Source organism: Hypanus sabinus, chromosome 3, assembly GCF_030144855.1.
Source record: "Hypanus sabinus isolate sHypSab1 chromosome 3, sHypSab1.hap1, whole genome shotgun sequence".
NCBI classification, from domain to species: Eukaryota; Metazoa; Chordata; class Chondrichthyes; order Myliobatiformes; family Dasyatidae; genus Hypanus; species Hypanus sabinus.
In genome coordinates, this window is record NC_082708.1 from 42,888,354 (window position 1) to 42,905,352 (window position 16,999).

Here is a 16,999-nt window from a genome sequence, read left to right on the forward strand (position 1 = left end):
GTTCATACACTAGTATGAATCTAGCACGGAGAATCTCACCTGGTCCCTCAACACCAGCTCCAAAGCAAAGAAAGCCAGCAGCGTCTCAACTTTCTGCAAAGGCTGAGAAAAGTTTATCTTCCCCCACCCCCCCTCCGCCCCGCCATCCTCATCACATTCTACAGAGGTTGTATTGAAAGCATCCTGAGGAGCTACATCACTGCCTGGTTCGGAAATTGCAACATTTCGGATTGCAAGACCCTGCAGTGGATAGTGAGGTCAGCTGAGATCATTGGGGTCTCTCTTCCCACCATTACTGACATTTACACCACATGCTGCATCCACAAAACAAACAGCATTATGAAGGACCCCACGCGCCCCTCATACGAACTCTTCTCACTCCTGCCATCTGGGAAAAGACACCGAAGCATTCGGGCTCTCACGACCAAGACAATGTAACAGTTTCTTCCCCCAAGCCATCAGACTCCTCAATACCCAGAGACTGGACTGATTGTCCTCCACTGTGCCTATTGTCTTGTTTATTATTTATTGTAAGGCCTGCACTGTTTTGTGTACTTTATGCAGTCCTGGGTAGGTCTGTAGTCTAGTGTAGCTTTTGTGTTGTTTTACGTAGTTCAGTGTATTTTTTGTATTGTTTCATGTAGCACCATGGTCCTGAAGAATATTGTCCCGTTTTTACTGTGTACTGTACCAGCAGTTATGGTCGAAAAGACAATAAAAAGTGACTTGAACTTGACTTGATGCAGAATGTTATCCCAAACATACAGTTGGCAAAGCAAATCATACATTCTCTCTCACTGTATAGCTGTATTAACTGCAACAGTAACAAGTCTCACTGCTATTGTAAAGATTTTTGGCATTTACTCCAAGACAACTTTGTGTAGCTCTGATCATTACACCAAAACAGAACATATCTGTTTTGTGGGTACTACAGATTTGGCAGATGGATTCCTAAAATGAGGAAACTTTCATACAAATGATACCAGAACTGCCCATACTTACTGGATTTAAGTAATCTCAATTAAACAATTTTGAGCATGAATGACAGATTGCTTCCTCTGGCTCAATCTCAGATTAAGGGTTAGTCTCATTCAAAACAGAATTTCTTTTAATATTCTACTGTATTGTACTCAATTTATCTTGTTAGAATTTGACAGCAAGTTATTGACAGCCCCTTTCCAAAAGTTTACTTCATGGCAATATAACCCAAGTAGAGGAACTTTGATCTGATGTCCAAGAAACAATATGAAATCTGTATCTTAGAATAGGTATTGTTACTTCAGCAGAAAGTTCATGCAAAGAAATTCTGAGACACTCACTTTTCTTATCAGAAGATCCACTGAAGTCTATTCCACCAAGTCCTTCACTAGCTGTAGTGGTGGGAGCAACTGTAGATACACCAAGATTTAAACCTAGTGGTTGTCCAAGTCCTAAAATTGGGAGAAAAAATAATTAATGAATGACAAAGTTAAAAAGCACTCATTTTATTTGTAATCATTGCACAAACTATGAACTGCATAAAACTAATTAAATACAAATTAAAACATGAAATGGTTTGCTATTACTTCAATAATTAAAAAGTCATAAGAATACTGAACACAATGAAGAAGTAAATATAGAAAGAATACTCAATTTCAAACAAACACTTGTTTTGAATATCTTTGTCCCTAGTCATTCTCTTTTTCTCTCCCATTCAAAGCCACCACGATTATACTTTTTGCTTCTCTTGGTAACCAAGAGAAAACAGATTTCAGTTAATTGGTAGGATCAGACGGGAGTTGAAAATATAAAAAAAGTCACGGGATCATACCGCACAGAAACACCACATCTACACTGACCATCAAGATGTACCTACACTAATACTGTTTATTAGCACTTGGTCCATTGACTTTTATGCCTAGATAGTCATGTGTTCTTCAAACCAAAATGCCAACATTTCCTTTCCCACCAGATGCTGTTCAACTCACTGAATTCCTCCAGTAGATTGTTTGTATTTCAAGTGCTCATTTTGATATTTCTTAAATGTTCCGAGCACACCTGACTCCAGCACCCACTCAAGCAGGATTTTCTAGATTTGAGTCATCCTTTGGATGAGAAAGTTCTTCTTCAGATCTCCTTCAAAACTCTTACACCTCATGAAGTTTTTAATACTTCTGCTATAAGGAAGTTTCCTCCTGCAAACTGTCTCCTACTCTTTCCTGCCTTTGCTTCAGCTTAACAAACCTTTGTGTCCTTCCCAGCCTTGAAGGATCTTTGTCTGGAAATGATAGTTTTTTTTCATTCAGCTTTTGCTATTGAGTATTATAGGCACTTTCTGCTTTTATTTTCTATTTCTGGCATCTGCAGTTCTTTTTCAATTTTCAGTTGAGAAAATAGTGATGAAGAGCAGTATCAATTTTAATATCCACCCAACACTTAACTGCAGGAAATTTCTGCATATCCAAAAATGGATGAAATGTATCAAGACAATGGAGATAAATAAAAATTTGGTTCTGCTAGAAAATTAAATCACACTTTGTTTTTAATGTGTCTCAAGAGTAACCATACGGATGTATAAGACAATGGGAAAATAAACCATTGTTGATGTGTCTCAAGCAAAAAAATGAAATGAAAGAAGGTCAGTTGCACCCAGATGAACAGTGGAGGAAAGGCTGCACACAGTGCACTTGTAATATTCCTGAGAGCCTTTCTCTATTAATAAATGGAAATCTCAATGGAGGAGGCTAGTGCCCAAATTAATGAAGTTTTGGAACAAGTCTTCTCTTAGGGTAAAAGAATATTACCAAGTGAAGCATGAGGAAAGTGAACCCCCAGTGAGATACGGAACTAGTCATGAGATTTTCAGTAATTAAGATGCGTCAGTAAATAACACCATTGAAATTTCACTTTTTATAAAAAGATGGAATCCCAAATTGTGCAATCAAATTAATTTTAAAATCACATCACTCTTCATTGCTATCTTTTGGAGGATATAATAAATATGGCCAATAATGCCAGTTCTAATCAGATCTGGAAACCGCTCATATTTTCAGCATCATATATGCATGCTAATATACATCTCCGTACATAGATGGGCATAAACAAGATTACAAGAACTCTATTGGTCAAAAACACCTTACCTACCTGCAGTTGAGGCACTTGTACCTTGAAAGAGGTTGCCACCTAAACCAGTTAAAGCCCCTCCCAAAGTCAGGCCTGTGGGTACCGATGCAGTGGAAGCAGGGGTTCCGCCTAAATTTAATGCAAATGCTGTCGAACCTGCATTTAACCAAGTAAATAAATTATGAAGAAAGCCACCTCAAAAATAAATCATTTGGCTTTCACAAGCCTTACCCCATAACATCACTATACTGTATATTCCTGATCTAATTTACTTCCTGATAACTACAAAGTAAATTAATTTTAAAGGGTTTCCACAATCCTTGCTTCCTTAATTAATTTAAATATATATGCAATATGCATCACAGCTGCACCCATTTCATGTCAGGCTAAGCAGTATACTTTGTACTTACTTAAGGACAAGCTACAAGCATGTATGAATCCCACTCAAAGCAGCACAAAATTACGAAACGTGATAGAAAATGCCCCCATTCTGACTTGCTTCAGTTGCTATCCAACAATTATGCAAGATACCAGACTAGTTGTTGGTAGTTTTCTAGTTACCCTGCAAAAGAGGTCACCAGTTGGAATGGCTGGATTGTTAAGGTTGAAAGAATTCCATGCACATGAACCCCCTGCGTAAATCATTTTCTGACCTTATGTACTAGACAATCAAAAATCAGTTTATTTTGTGCTGTGTCTGTACTGTTGAAGAGTACCATGTCTCTTAGAAACCGGTGAAAAAATTTGTACACAAATAAGGTGAATTAATTAAGTTGCAGAATTACTTATTTCTGTAAGTTACACCCTTCTCACTGCAAAATTCACTCTTAACATATACCGAAAATGACTTACTTCAAGTTAATATTGCTTGCTGCTATTATATCTTAATTTATAAAGCACAAAATTTCAGTTAATCATAATAAATTAACTGAAATTTTCAACAGATCCTATAATTTCTCTTCAAACTAAACCTCTGCGATCAAGTATTTCTTCATGCTGAAATAAATCTTAACCTGATAATTGCCTGATATGAAACATTTTCACATATTTAAAAATGTGCATTATAGGTATCATTCAGATTTATTTATATGTATATCAAACATAGTGAAATGTGTTGTTTGCATTAACAGCCAATACACCTAACGATGTGATGGGGAGAGCCCCAGAGTGTTGCTATACATTTCAGCCCCAACATAGCATGCCCACAACGTTCAGTAGAACACTGAAAACACACAGATGAATTATCATCTGTGAAAACCAGAAGAGTTGCAGTTCAAAGTCACAAGGTTTACAATCCAAAATATTGACCCTATTTCTCTTTTACAGATGTTGCCAGACCTAAATATTCCAGCAATTTCTTTTTTTTAAATATGCATGATACATGCCCTGACTCCAGGAAAACACTGCCTTATGATTCAGCACAATAGACTGATAGTACATAAAGTTCTCGTTCTGAGATGGCCAAACAAGACACATAATGCAAACAAGTTTTTTTTTTAAATGGAGTGTGAACTGATGAAAACAAGTACAAAGCCTGCCAACCTTTACCTGCGGTAGATGCTGGCAATGCAGATGAAAGGCAGAGTCCTCCTGCTGCAGAAGGTACAACAGGCATTGCAAAAGGTGTTGCTGAACCAGCTGGTTTGTTGAATCCTAAACCAAAACCAGTTGAAGTTGTAGTTGTGGGTGCTCCTAGAAAATGAATTTAGTTTGGTCAAATTGAACAAATAATAACTTACAACATAAATTATGACTTGATAATTTGATAGACAAACTATATTTGAATAAAATAATGAAATGTACTTAAGAATTGTATTTCTTACACATTACTGATTAGATTATCAAACTTTTTCCCATTTAATCAGACTTACCCAAGGTTAATCCTGTAGTTGCTGCTGTTGTAGTTCCTGTATTTAGGGGGGGAAAAAACAGAAGTAATTAAGTAGGAAACTGCATTCTTCTCTTTCCTTCAACTCAGCATATTACTATCAGTACTTCTTTATATAGCCAGAGTCAATAATCCACAAGAAGTCAGGAATGAAATGCAAAGTATTCAAATAGCAATCAGTAACACTGAACTTGCTGTTCTTTTCTTGTAATTCCAAGATATAATAGTTCACAGAAATGTTTCTATAGATAGGCACTAAATGCAAAACAAGGGAATATTCTACAATATGTTGGCTAAATTGTAGTAAAAAACTTCCCTGCAAATTTAGCAATCTCATTCAACATTTTTAAAATAAGTCTCAAAACTCTTTTTATTTTAGTTTATTCATTTTAACAGTTTGATTTTAAAGATTTTCATTCTCATATGGAAGATTTTAGAATTCAATGTATGACCTATCATTTTTTAAGCCAGTGTTTTATCTGGCTCCTAACCCTCTTACACCATCATAATCCCAAACTGATTTCAGAGCTCAAACCGATAATTGCTGATTGGCAAATGACATGTCTGTGTTTACCACCAAGCAAATGAACTGGTCCAATATGTCAAACTGATCTTTTGCAGTGCTCCTACCTTACAGTTGTTTGTCGCACTATAAGACCTTCTGACTATATCATTTCACTAATGCGTGTAGAAGGAATCAAACTGGGCAAAGGATAACTAAACCAAAAGGTGAGGGTGTGGCAGATGTGACAATTTAATCTTCAAATCATCTTACACCATGGCAAGAATGAGCATAGCAGCAAGACGCAAGGGCTCATCCTACATCAGCAAGGTCTCACCCAAGCAGAAATTGCACAACAGACAGGAATTTCAAGATATGCTGTCCAAACTCGACTGAAGAAGTGGACAAGGTTGAGGACCAGAAATGCAGTGATCGGCCATGGAAACTGAGTGCAGCAGACGAGATACATCAAGGTGAGATCACTTCTAAATCAGAAGCCAATGCATTCAGCTCTGAACTCGTTGGAACCCAAGTACACCCCTCTACTGTTTGGAGTCTTCAGAAATGGTCTTCATGGAAGAGTTGCTGCTAAAAAGCCATTCCTCCAAAGTGGAAACAAAGCCAAGAGACTCACCTATGCACAAAAAACACAAGGACTGGGGTGCTGAACAATAGCAGCAAGTACTCCAGATTGACAAGTCAAAATTTTAAAAATTTGGCTCAAACAAGAGACAGGATTTATGGGAAGATGAATGCTGCTAAATACAGAGAGATCCTGAATAAAAAACTGCTAACCTCCGGAAGAAAGCTAAAACTGGGGAGGAAAATTGTCTTTCAGCAAGACAATCACCCAAAGCATACTACCAAACCATGGAGTGGCTTCAAATGAAGAAAACTGATGTTCTTGAGTGGCACAGTCAGAGTCCTGAACTTAACCCAATTGAGCATCTCTGGCATGACCAAGATTACTGTCCACCACTGCTCCCCAACTAACCTGGCACAGCTTGATCTAATGGGAAAATCTTGCTCCATTATGTTGTGCAAAGCCAATTGAGACTTATCCAGAAAGGCTTCCAATTTTGTATTATCTAATAACATTGTTAATGCTGTTTTTTGCCCCCGTCACTCTCAACACACTCCTAATCCAGTTGCCACAATATCCAAATCTGATACCAGTGTAGCAAAGTACTAGTAGGAGGTCTGCTTATACAAAAGGCTATTGAGTATTCTTTAATTGTTGCAGATATTTGTTCAGTTTGCTTTTTTAGATCTTCCCTTTCTCCGGACATTTTTGAATACTTGACAGTATTTCTACCTGTTTTAGGGGTGCTTTGTGGATCTATTTAGTGATATATCATACCTGATTTTTTTCCATTTGAACATGCAGAGCCATTTCTTTCTACTAGTTTCTAGTTCTGTTGTATCTATTCTTTCAAAATCACCGATCACGCCAACACTTCAGAAATGTGTGTCTTATCCCACAGTTTTCATTTTTCTCCACTGTGGACCTTGATTGTTCCTACTGTACATCTCTCCCTTTTCCTCCTATATTCCGAACGAAGTGATCCTATAATCACTTCCTTTATCATGTGATCTCCTTACTATCCAATACAATGTTAGGAAATGCAAAACCTGCTCTTTTGTTTCTCCACATTCTACTGTCTGGAACTTAACCACTCATAACAGTCTACACTAATAGTTTAAAATGTGCATCTGGCAGTTTTCATGACAGTAGATGATGCCTAATTTAACAATCTTATTTTCAGTAATTTTTGTTTTATTTCAGAATTCCTGTTATTGTAAATGGTTGAAAAATGACATGGAAGGGGTTGGGGTTGGGGGGGGGGGGGATAAAACAAGTGGCATTTTCCTTCTAGGATCACAGTAATGGGACTGTCTTCAAATAGATCTTTGCTCCAGATTTCTCTGTGGACAAGAGAAAATCAGAATCTTTTGTTATTCCATTACTGGATTCTCATGCAAGGCCGACATCCTATCTTCATAGGTTCTTCTTTGAATCATGACGGAATGAGCAAATTTCAGGTTGAGGTGAGCAAATGTGGAAAGCCAAATATGGACAAACCAAAAAGATAAATATAAATGAGTTAACATAACCACAAAAGATGGCCAGGATGATTAGGAATGAAAACACCTATATATTCGGAACAAACTGTGCTCTGTAATACACATCTACAAAAGCAGACGTGTAGAGGAACATAAATTTAGAGAATAAATAAACTCTAGAAATGTAGCCTACCGGTTGGGGTGGCACCAAACGAGAATCCAGTAGTTGGTTTCTGTCCAAACAGTCCACCACCAAGGCCTCCAAATGCAGATGCTGTTGTGGTTGTGGTTGCAGCAGTAGTACCAAGATTTCCAAAATTAAATCCAGTACCACTGGTATTACTGAAATAAAATTGAGGACAAATGGTTGCAATCATAAGGCTAAACTTATTTTGCAAACATTGATTCATACACTGCTCCAAAATCATCATTGTATCTTACGAACAATTTGAGTGAAATAAGAATTTACATGGCTGCTGAAAATGTATATTCTGCAATCATTAGTCTCTCATACAGATGATATTAAGAAAAATACCATGCATTTACAAATATCCACAATTTCTGGGAATAAATAGAAACGTCAGAAATTTGCCACTATTTCAAAAGAAAGTTTAATTTCCACAGAATAAATAGAAACGTCAGAAATTTGCCACTATTTCAAAAGAAAGTTTAACTTCCACAGAATAAAAAAACCAGTACAAGAATAAAGGTAGGAACTAACTGATGTTCCAAATTAAATCAATGGTTGGTCCGCACATTGTTAAAACAAAATAATCTTTTACAGGAAAACATGAAAAACGAATTAGGGAAAAGGTAAGATAACAAGCACTTACAAACAGGAAAAGCACTAAAAACTTAGAATCAATTAGAAAAGAAATGAACATTATAAAGTCCAAATCCTTAAATCATTTCCACCATAAGCACAATCTCTCATACCCGTGATCACAGAACAAAATCAACTGTTGTATAAATGAGGGTTGGGATAAGTCAAGGAAACCACAGCACATTCTAATCAAATACACTACTGTAGCGGTGTGCTACACGCAGCGCTGCAATAATGACACATAGTCGGTGAGCTGCAGTTACAAAAGAGGTTTATTCAAACTTTGTGGCCTCACTTTAAAGCCTTCCTTTAAATTCACAGACCCGTCCTGCGCGCGGGCTTTTCCCCTTGCTGAAGCAGGCTTGGCACCCTCTTTGGGACCTATCTCAATGCCGGCGCGTGTTGCTTTGTTAGCCGGTTCGAGTGCGCTGGGAAGTGGGTCACCACAACCCCCCCCCCCCCCCAGAACCAGCGATACACCTCCCAATGTCCACAGTCTGGGTCGGACTCTGTTTGGGAGGTCTGCCTCTGCGCCGCGGTGCCTGAATCTCGACCGGCTGCTGTGCCAAGTCCACACGGGCTAGTTTGAGTCGGTCCACCATGAAAACCTCCTTCCCCCCAATGTCCAGTATGAATGTGGACCCGTTGTTTCTGATCACTGTAAACAGCCCCTTGTAGGGCCGCTGTAGCGGTGCCCGATGTCTGCCTCGTCATACAAAAATGAACTTACAGTTTTGCAGATCTTTGGGTACGCAGGTCGGGTTCTGCCCATGCTGCGAAGTGGGTATGGGGGCCAGGTTACTGAGCCTCTTGTGTAGTCTGCCCAGGATTGCTGCGGGTTCTTCCTCTTGCCCCCTTGGGGCTGGTATGAACTCTCCTGGGACGACCAGCGGTGCGCCGTACACCAACTCGGCCAACGAGGTGTTCGGATCCTCTTTGGGCGCCGTGCGGATTCCAAGCAGGACCCAGGGGAGCTCGTCCACCCAGTTAGGCCCTTTGAGGCGGGCCATGAGAGCCGACTTCAGGTGACGGTGGAAACGCTCCACTAGTCCATTCGACTGTGGGTGGTAGGCAGTTGTGTGGTGCAGCTGTGTCCCCAAAAGGCTGGCCATAGCTGACCACAGGCTGGAGGTGAACTGGGCGCCTCTGTCGGAGGTAAGGTGGGCCAGTACACCAAAGCGAGATACCCAGGTGGCAATCAGTGCCCGGGTGCAAGATTCGGAGGTGGTGTTGGTGAGTGGGACCGCCTCTGGCCATTTCGTGAACCGGTCCACGATAGTCAGGAGGTGCCGCGCTCCTCGCGACACTGGCAGGGGGCCCACGATATCCACATGAACGTGGTCGAAACGCCGGCAGGTGGGGTGGAACTGCTGCGGCAGAGCTTTGGTGTGCCGCTGCACCTTGGCCGTCTGGCAGTGCATGCATGTTCTGGCCCATTCACTGACCTGCTTGTGGAGTCCGTGCCAAATGAACCTGTTGGTTACCATCTGGACGGTTGACCTGATGGAGGGGTGCGCTAAGTTGTGAATGGAGTTGAAAATGCGCTGCCGCCAGGCTGCCGGACAATGGGGCGGGGTTGGCCGGTGGTGAAGTCACAGAGTAGGGTCCTCTTACCTGGGCCTATGGGGAGGTCCTGGAGCTGCAAACCGGAGTCTGCAGTCCTGTAGCTAGGGATCTCCTCGTCTGCCTGCTGCGCCTCCGCCAGTGCTTTATAGTCTACCCCCTGGGACAAGGGTTGGATGTTAAGGTGGGAGAGGGCGTCTGCCACGACATTGTCCTTTCCCGAGACATGCCGGACATCTGTCGTGTATTCGGAGATGTAGGACAGATGTCGCTGCTGGCGGGACAACAGGGGTCGGATGCTTTCGTGAACGCAAAGGTAAGCGGTTTGTGGTCTGTGAACACAGTGAAGGGCCTACCTTCTAAGAAGTACCTGAAATGCCGGATTGCCAGGTATAGCGCCAACAGTTCCCAGTCAAAAGCACTGCATTTGAGCTCGGGTGGTCGCAGGTGTTTGCTGAAAAACTCCAGGGATTGCCAGCGACCCTCGATGAGTTGTTCCAGCACTCCACTGACTGCCGTGTTGGATGCGTCCACTGTGAGGGCGGTAGGGACGTCCGTTCTGGGGTGCGCTAGCATCGTGGCGTTTGCCAAGGCTTCCTTGGTTTTAATGAAAGCAGCAGTGGACTCCTCGTCCCAGGTAATGTCCTTGCCCTTACCCGACATCAGGGCGAACGGGGGCGCATGATTCAGGCAGCTGAAGGGAGGAAGCGGTAGTAGAAATTCACCATACCCACGAATTCCCGAAGGCCTTTGATTGTGTTGGGTCGGGGGAAATGGCGGGCCGCATCTACCTTGGTGGACAGAGGGGTTGCCCCGTCTTTAGTAATCCTGTGATACCAGGCAGTCGATGGTGTCGAGCCCAAAATGGCATTTGGCCGGGTTGATTATCAGGCCGTATTCACTCAGTCGGGCATAGAGTTGACGGAGGTGGGACAGATGCTTATGACGACTGCTGCTGGCTGTGAGGATGTCGTCCAAATAGATGAAAATGAAGTCCAGGTCGCGTCCTACTGCGTCCATTAACCGCTGAAACATCTGTGCGGCATTCTTTAGGCCGAACGGCATGTGGAGGAATTCAAAAAGGCCGAAAGGGGTGATGAGTGCCGTTTTGGGGACGTTGTCCGGATGCATCGGGATTTGATGGTATCCCCGGACAAAGTCTACCTTGGAGAAGATCCGTGCGCCGTGCAGGTTTGCTGCAAAGTCCTGAATATGCAGCACATGGTAGCGGTCCAGTGTTGTAGCCTCGTTCAGCCTGCGGTAGTCGCCGCATGGTCTAAAGTCCCCTGTTGCTTTGGGCACCGTGTGCAGGTGGGAGGCCCATGGGCTGTCGGACTGCTGTATGATCCCCAATTCCTCCATCCTCTTGAACTCCTCCTTCGCCAGTCGGAGCTTGTCCAGGGGAAGCCTTCGAGCACGGGCGTGGAGGGGTGGTCTTTGCATTGGGATGTGGTGCTGTACACCGTGTCTGCATGGCTGCCGTGAACTGCAGTGCCAGAACCAATGGGAAATCAGCCAGGACTCTGGTGAATTAGTTGTCGGACAGCGTGATGGAGTCTAGGTGTGGGGCCGGCAACTGGGCTGCACCCAGGGAGAACGTTTGAAAGGTCTTGGCATGGACCAGTCTCTTCCTGGGCAGATCGACCAGTAGGCTGTGAGCTCGCAAAAAATCCGCTCCCAGGAGCGGTTGGGCTACGGCGGCCAGTGTGAAGTCCCATGTGAACCGGCTGGAGCCGAACTAAAGCTGCACCATATGGGTGCCGTAGGTCCTTACTGTGCTGCCATTCATGGCCCTCAGGGTGGGACCCAGTTCTCTGTTGCGGGTGTCGTAACTCGTCGGAGGTAAGATGCTGATCTCGGCTCTGGTGTTGACTAAAAAGCGGCGTCCCGACTGCTTGTCCCAGATATACAGGAGGCTATCCCGATGGCCAGCCACCGTAGCCATCAGCAGCGGCTGGCCCTGGCGTTTCCCAGGAACTTGCAGGGTGGGCTTCTGCGCCCCACCACTGGTGGTAGAAGCACCATTGTTCGTTGGTCTCCTCACCCCTGCCTCTGGGGTTAGTGGGCTCTGCAGCTGGGCCTGGTGTGATTTGCTGCTGGGAGCGTGGCCTGGTGATCTGTGCGACGGATGCCCCACTCTCCTTCTTGGCTTTCCACAGCACGTCCGCCCGGGCCGCCACCTTCCGGGGGTCGCTGAAATCCGCGTCAGACAGCAGCAGGCGTATGTCCTCCGGCAGCTGCTCCAGGAATGCCTGCTCAAACATGAGGCAGGGCTTGTGACCTCCGGTCAGGGACAGCAACTCATTCATCAAAGCCGACGGTGGCCTGTCCCCCAAACCATCCAGGAGCAGTAAGCGGGCAGCTCGCTCGCGCCATGAGAGTCCGAAAGTCCTTATGAGCAGGGCTTTGAATTCCGTGTATTTGCCATCCGCTGGTGGAGATTGTATGAACCCCTCAACCTGGGCGGCTGTCTCCTGGTCGAGGGAGCTCACCACATAGTAGTAACATGTGGCATCCGAGGTTATCTGCCGAATGTGGAATTGGGCTTCTGCCTGCTGGAACCATAGGTGAGGTCGCAGTGTCCAGAAGCTTGGCAGTTTTAACGAAACTGCATGAACAGATGCGGTGTCGGTCATCTCTGGTCCAAATATCGTTTGGGCCGTCGGGGTCACCAATTGTAGCGGTGTGCTACATGCAGCACTGCAATAACGACACGGAGTCGGTGAGCTGCAGTTACAAAAGAGGTTTATTCAAACTTCACGGCCTCATTTTAAAGCCTTCCTGATCCCGCCCTCCCTGGGCAGGAATGCTGTAGGGGGGCGCGTATTCACAGTCCCATCCCGCGCGCGGGCTTTTCCCCTTGCTGGTGAAGCAGGCTTGGCGCCCTCTTTGGGACCTGCCTCAAAGCCGGTGCACGCTGCTTTGTGAGCCGGTTCGAGTGCGCTGGGAAGTGGGTCGCCACACTACCACCAATTCTTCATTAAAAAGAAATGTAATTTAGTGCATTCTCCTAACATCATTACATCTAAACAGCATCCCATCCCCTGTTCCAGCATAGAGCTGCTACCAAAAAAAATGCTTAAACATTTGCAACTAATGACAGATTGGATCTAGGCATCATAGATTTACTTCGATCATTCTGTTTGTGAAAAAAGAAAATTCCTTCACCTAACAGAACTCAGAAAATACATCAAAAGTATCTTGGAAAAAATAAGTTCTCCCAGTAGCTACCACTAATATGTACAATGTCCTGGGTATGTTACTCAAAATGGCCTCGTTGGTTTGTTACAAGTAGGAATGTTTCTTTGTCAGATAAGTGTTTCTCTCGCCGTTGTTTCACTTTAGAATGGCTGATATGGTAATTGTCTTCATTTGTTAATCAATGGGGAATGTCATTGTGTCTTGTGATGCTGGGAACTTGGGGGAGGGGTTTTCGCGGGTTTTTTTGGAGAGGCCGAGGAAGACGCTGAGGAAGGTGGACGTGTGCTGGACTGCTCGTAAGACCACCGGAGTGGTCCCAGGTGCGACGGCCGGATGGGTCGATTGGTTCGTGGATTGAGCTCCAACGAGTGCACTAAACAGACTGAACTTTGATAAGTTGGCGCCTTTTGTTTTTTTCCTTGTGTGTATATATATATATATATATATTGTACTGCCTACTATTTTTTTAATTTTAGTAAACTCTTTAAAGTGTATTTCATAACGGTATTTGTTGTGGGTTTGATACTGTTGGCGGGCGCGAGGCATTAACTCGATTCTCACAGCACCTGCGTGTACGGGAGGTGGGTTGGAGAGTGGCTGGATCTCCTTTTTCCCCTAGACATATACCAGCCTGTGGGTAAGGGTTACATTTGTGGGGTGCTCGTCCAAGGTTGGATTGTCAGGGGCTGTGGAATCGCGCAGGCAGCAGAGCGGAGATGGACAGAGATAAGTTTGTTTGTTGGTGCCAGTTTGAAGGTGTACCAGTACAGTACGCATGCATAGTGAGCGGAGTGGATTTTCGAGTTTCGGGAGACGCGATAGTGCGGGGTTTAAGTTCGGTGAAGGGTATTGGGCAGGTAGACGGTGTGGTAAAGAGGTAGAGTCTAGCTGGGTGTTGGTTCGTACAAGTGCTGAAGTCAGGACGGTGGAACTGCCGGCGACGGTCAGTGTACCGGGGGAGGAGGGGCCGTGGGGGCTCCACTTCTACAAGGATGAGGCTGAGGAGACATCGGAGGAGGAGTTAGAGCTAGAGGTGGACCCCAGGGAGGTGCCCGGCACTAGTAAAGGGAGGTGGGAGGAGGGAGTCGTGACTAAGCCCCGCTCCCCAGGTAGGGTGGAAGCCTTGGAGCTGGCAGCCGCACTTAATTCCCTGGTGGGGGTGGCCGAGAGGCCATGGCTGAAGCTGGGGGTGTTCTCCGGAGCCAAGCCTACTCCGGATGGGGAGGTGGACTATGAGACCTGGATCGAGCATACGTCTTTGATGTTAGAGGAGTGGCCAGGCTCAGAGGAGGAGAAGAGGCAGCGATTGGTGGGAAGTTTGAGGGGTTTAGCAGCCAAAATCGTCCGGGAGTTGAAAGCTGAGAAGCCTGGGGCCTCAGTGGAGGACTGCCTAGAAGTTTTGGAGGGAGCGTTTGGGTTGTCAGGCTTTTAGCAGAGTTTCAACGCCTGGAACAATGGAGAGGGGAAAAGCTCTCCGAGTACATATTTAGGATGGAGGGGATGCTCTCCGGGCTGCGGCGCCGGGGGGTAGTGAAGGCGACTGACGTGGCTAGCGTGAGGATGAGTCAGCTATTCAGTGGCTCTCTGGAGGAGGACAAGGTGGCGCCGAATATCCGGCAGGCTTATAGGAAAGGTCCCCCTCCATCCTTCGGGCAACTGATTAGAGAGGTGCGAGAGGAAGAGAGAGCGTTGGGGCGGAAAAGGGGCACGGGCCTACGGGAGCAATCCTCAGTGATACAGGAAGTGGTGGCTGAGTGGAGGAATGACAATCCCCTGGGGAGTAGGGAACCCCCTTTGGAGGGGAGGGACAGGGGAGGTACCTACTCTCAGGGGCGATCAGTGCAGTGGATTGGGAGCAGGAGCCGTCCTGGGAGAGGAGGGGCAGCCGGCAGTGTGTGCTTTAACTGTGGGAAAGAGGGGCATTTCAGGCGGGACTGTGGAAGGCCGAGGGTGTGCTATAGCTGTGGAGAGGAGGGTCACTTTAGGTGGGATTGTGAGAGACAAGGAGTCCCGCGGAGGACAAGCCCCCCTGCGACTAAGAAGGCAGAGGTGTCGGGGAAACTTAGGAGAGGCTCAGTGAGGGAATGGACTGGAGCCTCTGGAGGAACACGTTCCCAGAGATCAGCCGGAAGACCACCGGGTGCCCACGCCTCTGTTCCGGATGGGCTGGTAGGACCCCGTGCCAGTGTGGGTCTACGGATAGAGGGAATTTACGCAAAAGCCGTTCTTGATACGGGATCGCAGGTGACATTATTGTACCGGTCTTTCTACAATCAATATCTAAAGCATTTGCCCGTAACCCCATTTGACGCCCTGCAGATTTGGGGTGTGAGCGAGGGTGACTACCCGTACGATGGGTACCTATCGGTGAGATTGGAGTTCTTGGAAGGCGATGTGGGAGTGTCGGAAGCTATTGAGACGTTGGTGTTGGTGTGTCCTGACCCGGTGGAAACCGGTGGTGCTGCCCTCCTGGTGGGGACTAACTCCCCAGTTGTGCGACAGCTCCTGGGAGCTTGTAAGGAGAAAGGGGGGGAAGACTTTCTGGAGACCCTCTCGGTGCATCCAGTGTTTCGAGCAGTGTTCGCAGAAGGGGTTGCCTCCCAAGGGCTGGACCCGGAGTGTAAACGAGGGACGGTGTGGGTGTACGCAGGCGAGGCCCAAGGTGATCCGACCCGGGGAGGTAGCCCTAGTGATGGGGACCCCAGATTCCCAGGAGTGCCGATGGGAGAAGCCCTGTTAGTAGACGCCCCAGACGATCTTGAAGGGGAGACACGATTTCCGGCGGGGGCGCTGGTGAGGCCCGAAGTGCGGAGACCAGGGGTGGTACATGCGAGGCGTATAGCTATAACTGTCAGGAACACCACGGCAAGAGAAATCACCTTTAAGAGGGGAATGCCGCTGGCACATCTGTTCCCGGTGACGGTAATGTCCAGCGCACCAGTGCGGACCCCTAACGGGGAGGGATCGGAGCATCTAAGGGAGCTGACCGCTGAAGCCTTTAACTTCGGGGATTCCCCAGTGTCGCCGGAGTGGAAACGCAGGCTAGTGGAGAAGATGCTGAAGATGGAAGCTGTTTTTTCTCGGGGCAAGTGTGATGTTGGCTGCTCCAAAAGCACTCGCCACACCATCCGGGTGACGGAGGACACCCCGTTCCGAGAGAGATCCCGGCGGCTGGCTCCGGCAGATGTTGAGGATGTGCGACAGCACTTGTGCAAGTTGAAGGAGGCCGGAATCATAGCTGAGTCTCGAAGTCCTTATGCGTCCCCAATAGTGGTGGCACGGAAGAAGAATGGGCGAGTGCGCATGTGTGTTGACTACAGGACGTTGAATCGGCGAACTGTCCCTGATCAATATACTGTCCCAAGAGTCGAGGATGCGTTGGCCTGCCTGAGCCGTGCGAAGTGGTTCAGTGCGCTGGATTTAAGAAGTGGGTATTACCAGATCCCGATGAGTGCGGCCGATAAAGAGAAGACCGCTTTTATCTGCCCGCTGGGGTTCTTTCAGTTCGAACGAATGCCCCAAGGCATATCCGGAGCCCCAGCCACCTTCCAGAGGCTCATGGAGAGAACTGTAGGGGATATGAATCTGTTGGAGGTGCTGGTGTACCTGGACGATTTGATAGTGTTTGGATCGACTTTGGAGGAACATGAGGAGAGGCTGTTGAAGGTGTTGGGCCGGCTTAATGAAGAAGGGTTGAAGCTTTCCCTGGACAAATGCCAGTTCTGCAAGTCGTTGGTTAACTACATTGGCCATATCATTTCGCGAGAGGGAGTGGCTACTGATCCAACCAAGATAGAGGCTGTGACCACCTGGCTGAGACCCCAGAAAGTGGGTGCTCTGCGCTCATTTTTGGGGT

At 46.2% G+C, this 16,999-nt stretch overlaps 1 protein-coding gene across 3 annotated transcripts in view; it reads right to left on the reverse strand.

The window, feature by feature from the left end:
* Positions 1 to 16,999, reverse strand: part of nup58 (nucleoporin 58) — a 101,388-nt gene that overhangs the window by 77,327 nt on the left and 7,062 nt on the right. For all 3 annotated transcript variants that reach the window (XM_059964172.1, XM_059964173.1, XM_059964174.1), the window contains exons 2-6: positions 7,750 to 7,898; positions 4,974 to 5,009; positions 4,651 to 4,794; positions 3,124 to 3,258; positions 1,320 to 1,430 (exon numbers count right to left, since the gene is read on the reverse strand). In XM_059964172.1, coding sequence (XP_059820155.1) covers positions 1,320 to 1,430; positions 3,124 to 3,258; positions 4,651 to 4,794; positions 4,974 to 5,009; positions 7,750 to 7,898 — 575 coding nt within the window. The remainder of the gene's footprint in view (positions 1 to 1,319; positions 1,431 to 3,123; positions 3,259 to 4,650; positions 4,795 to 4,973; positions 5,010 to 7,749; positions 7,899 to 16,999) is intronic.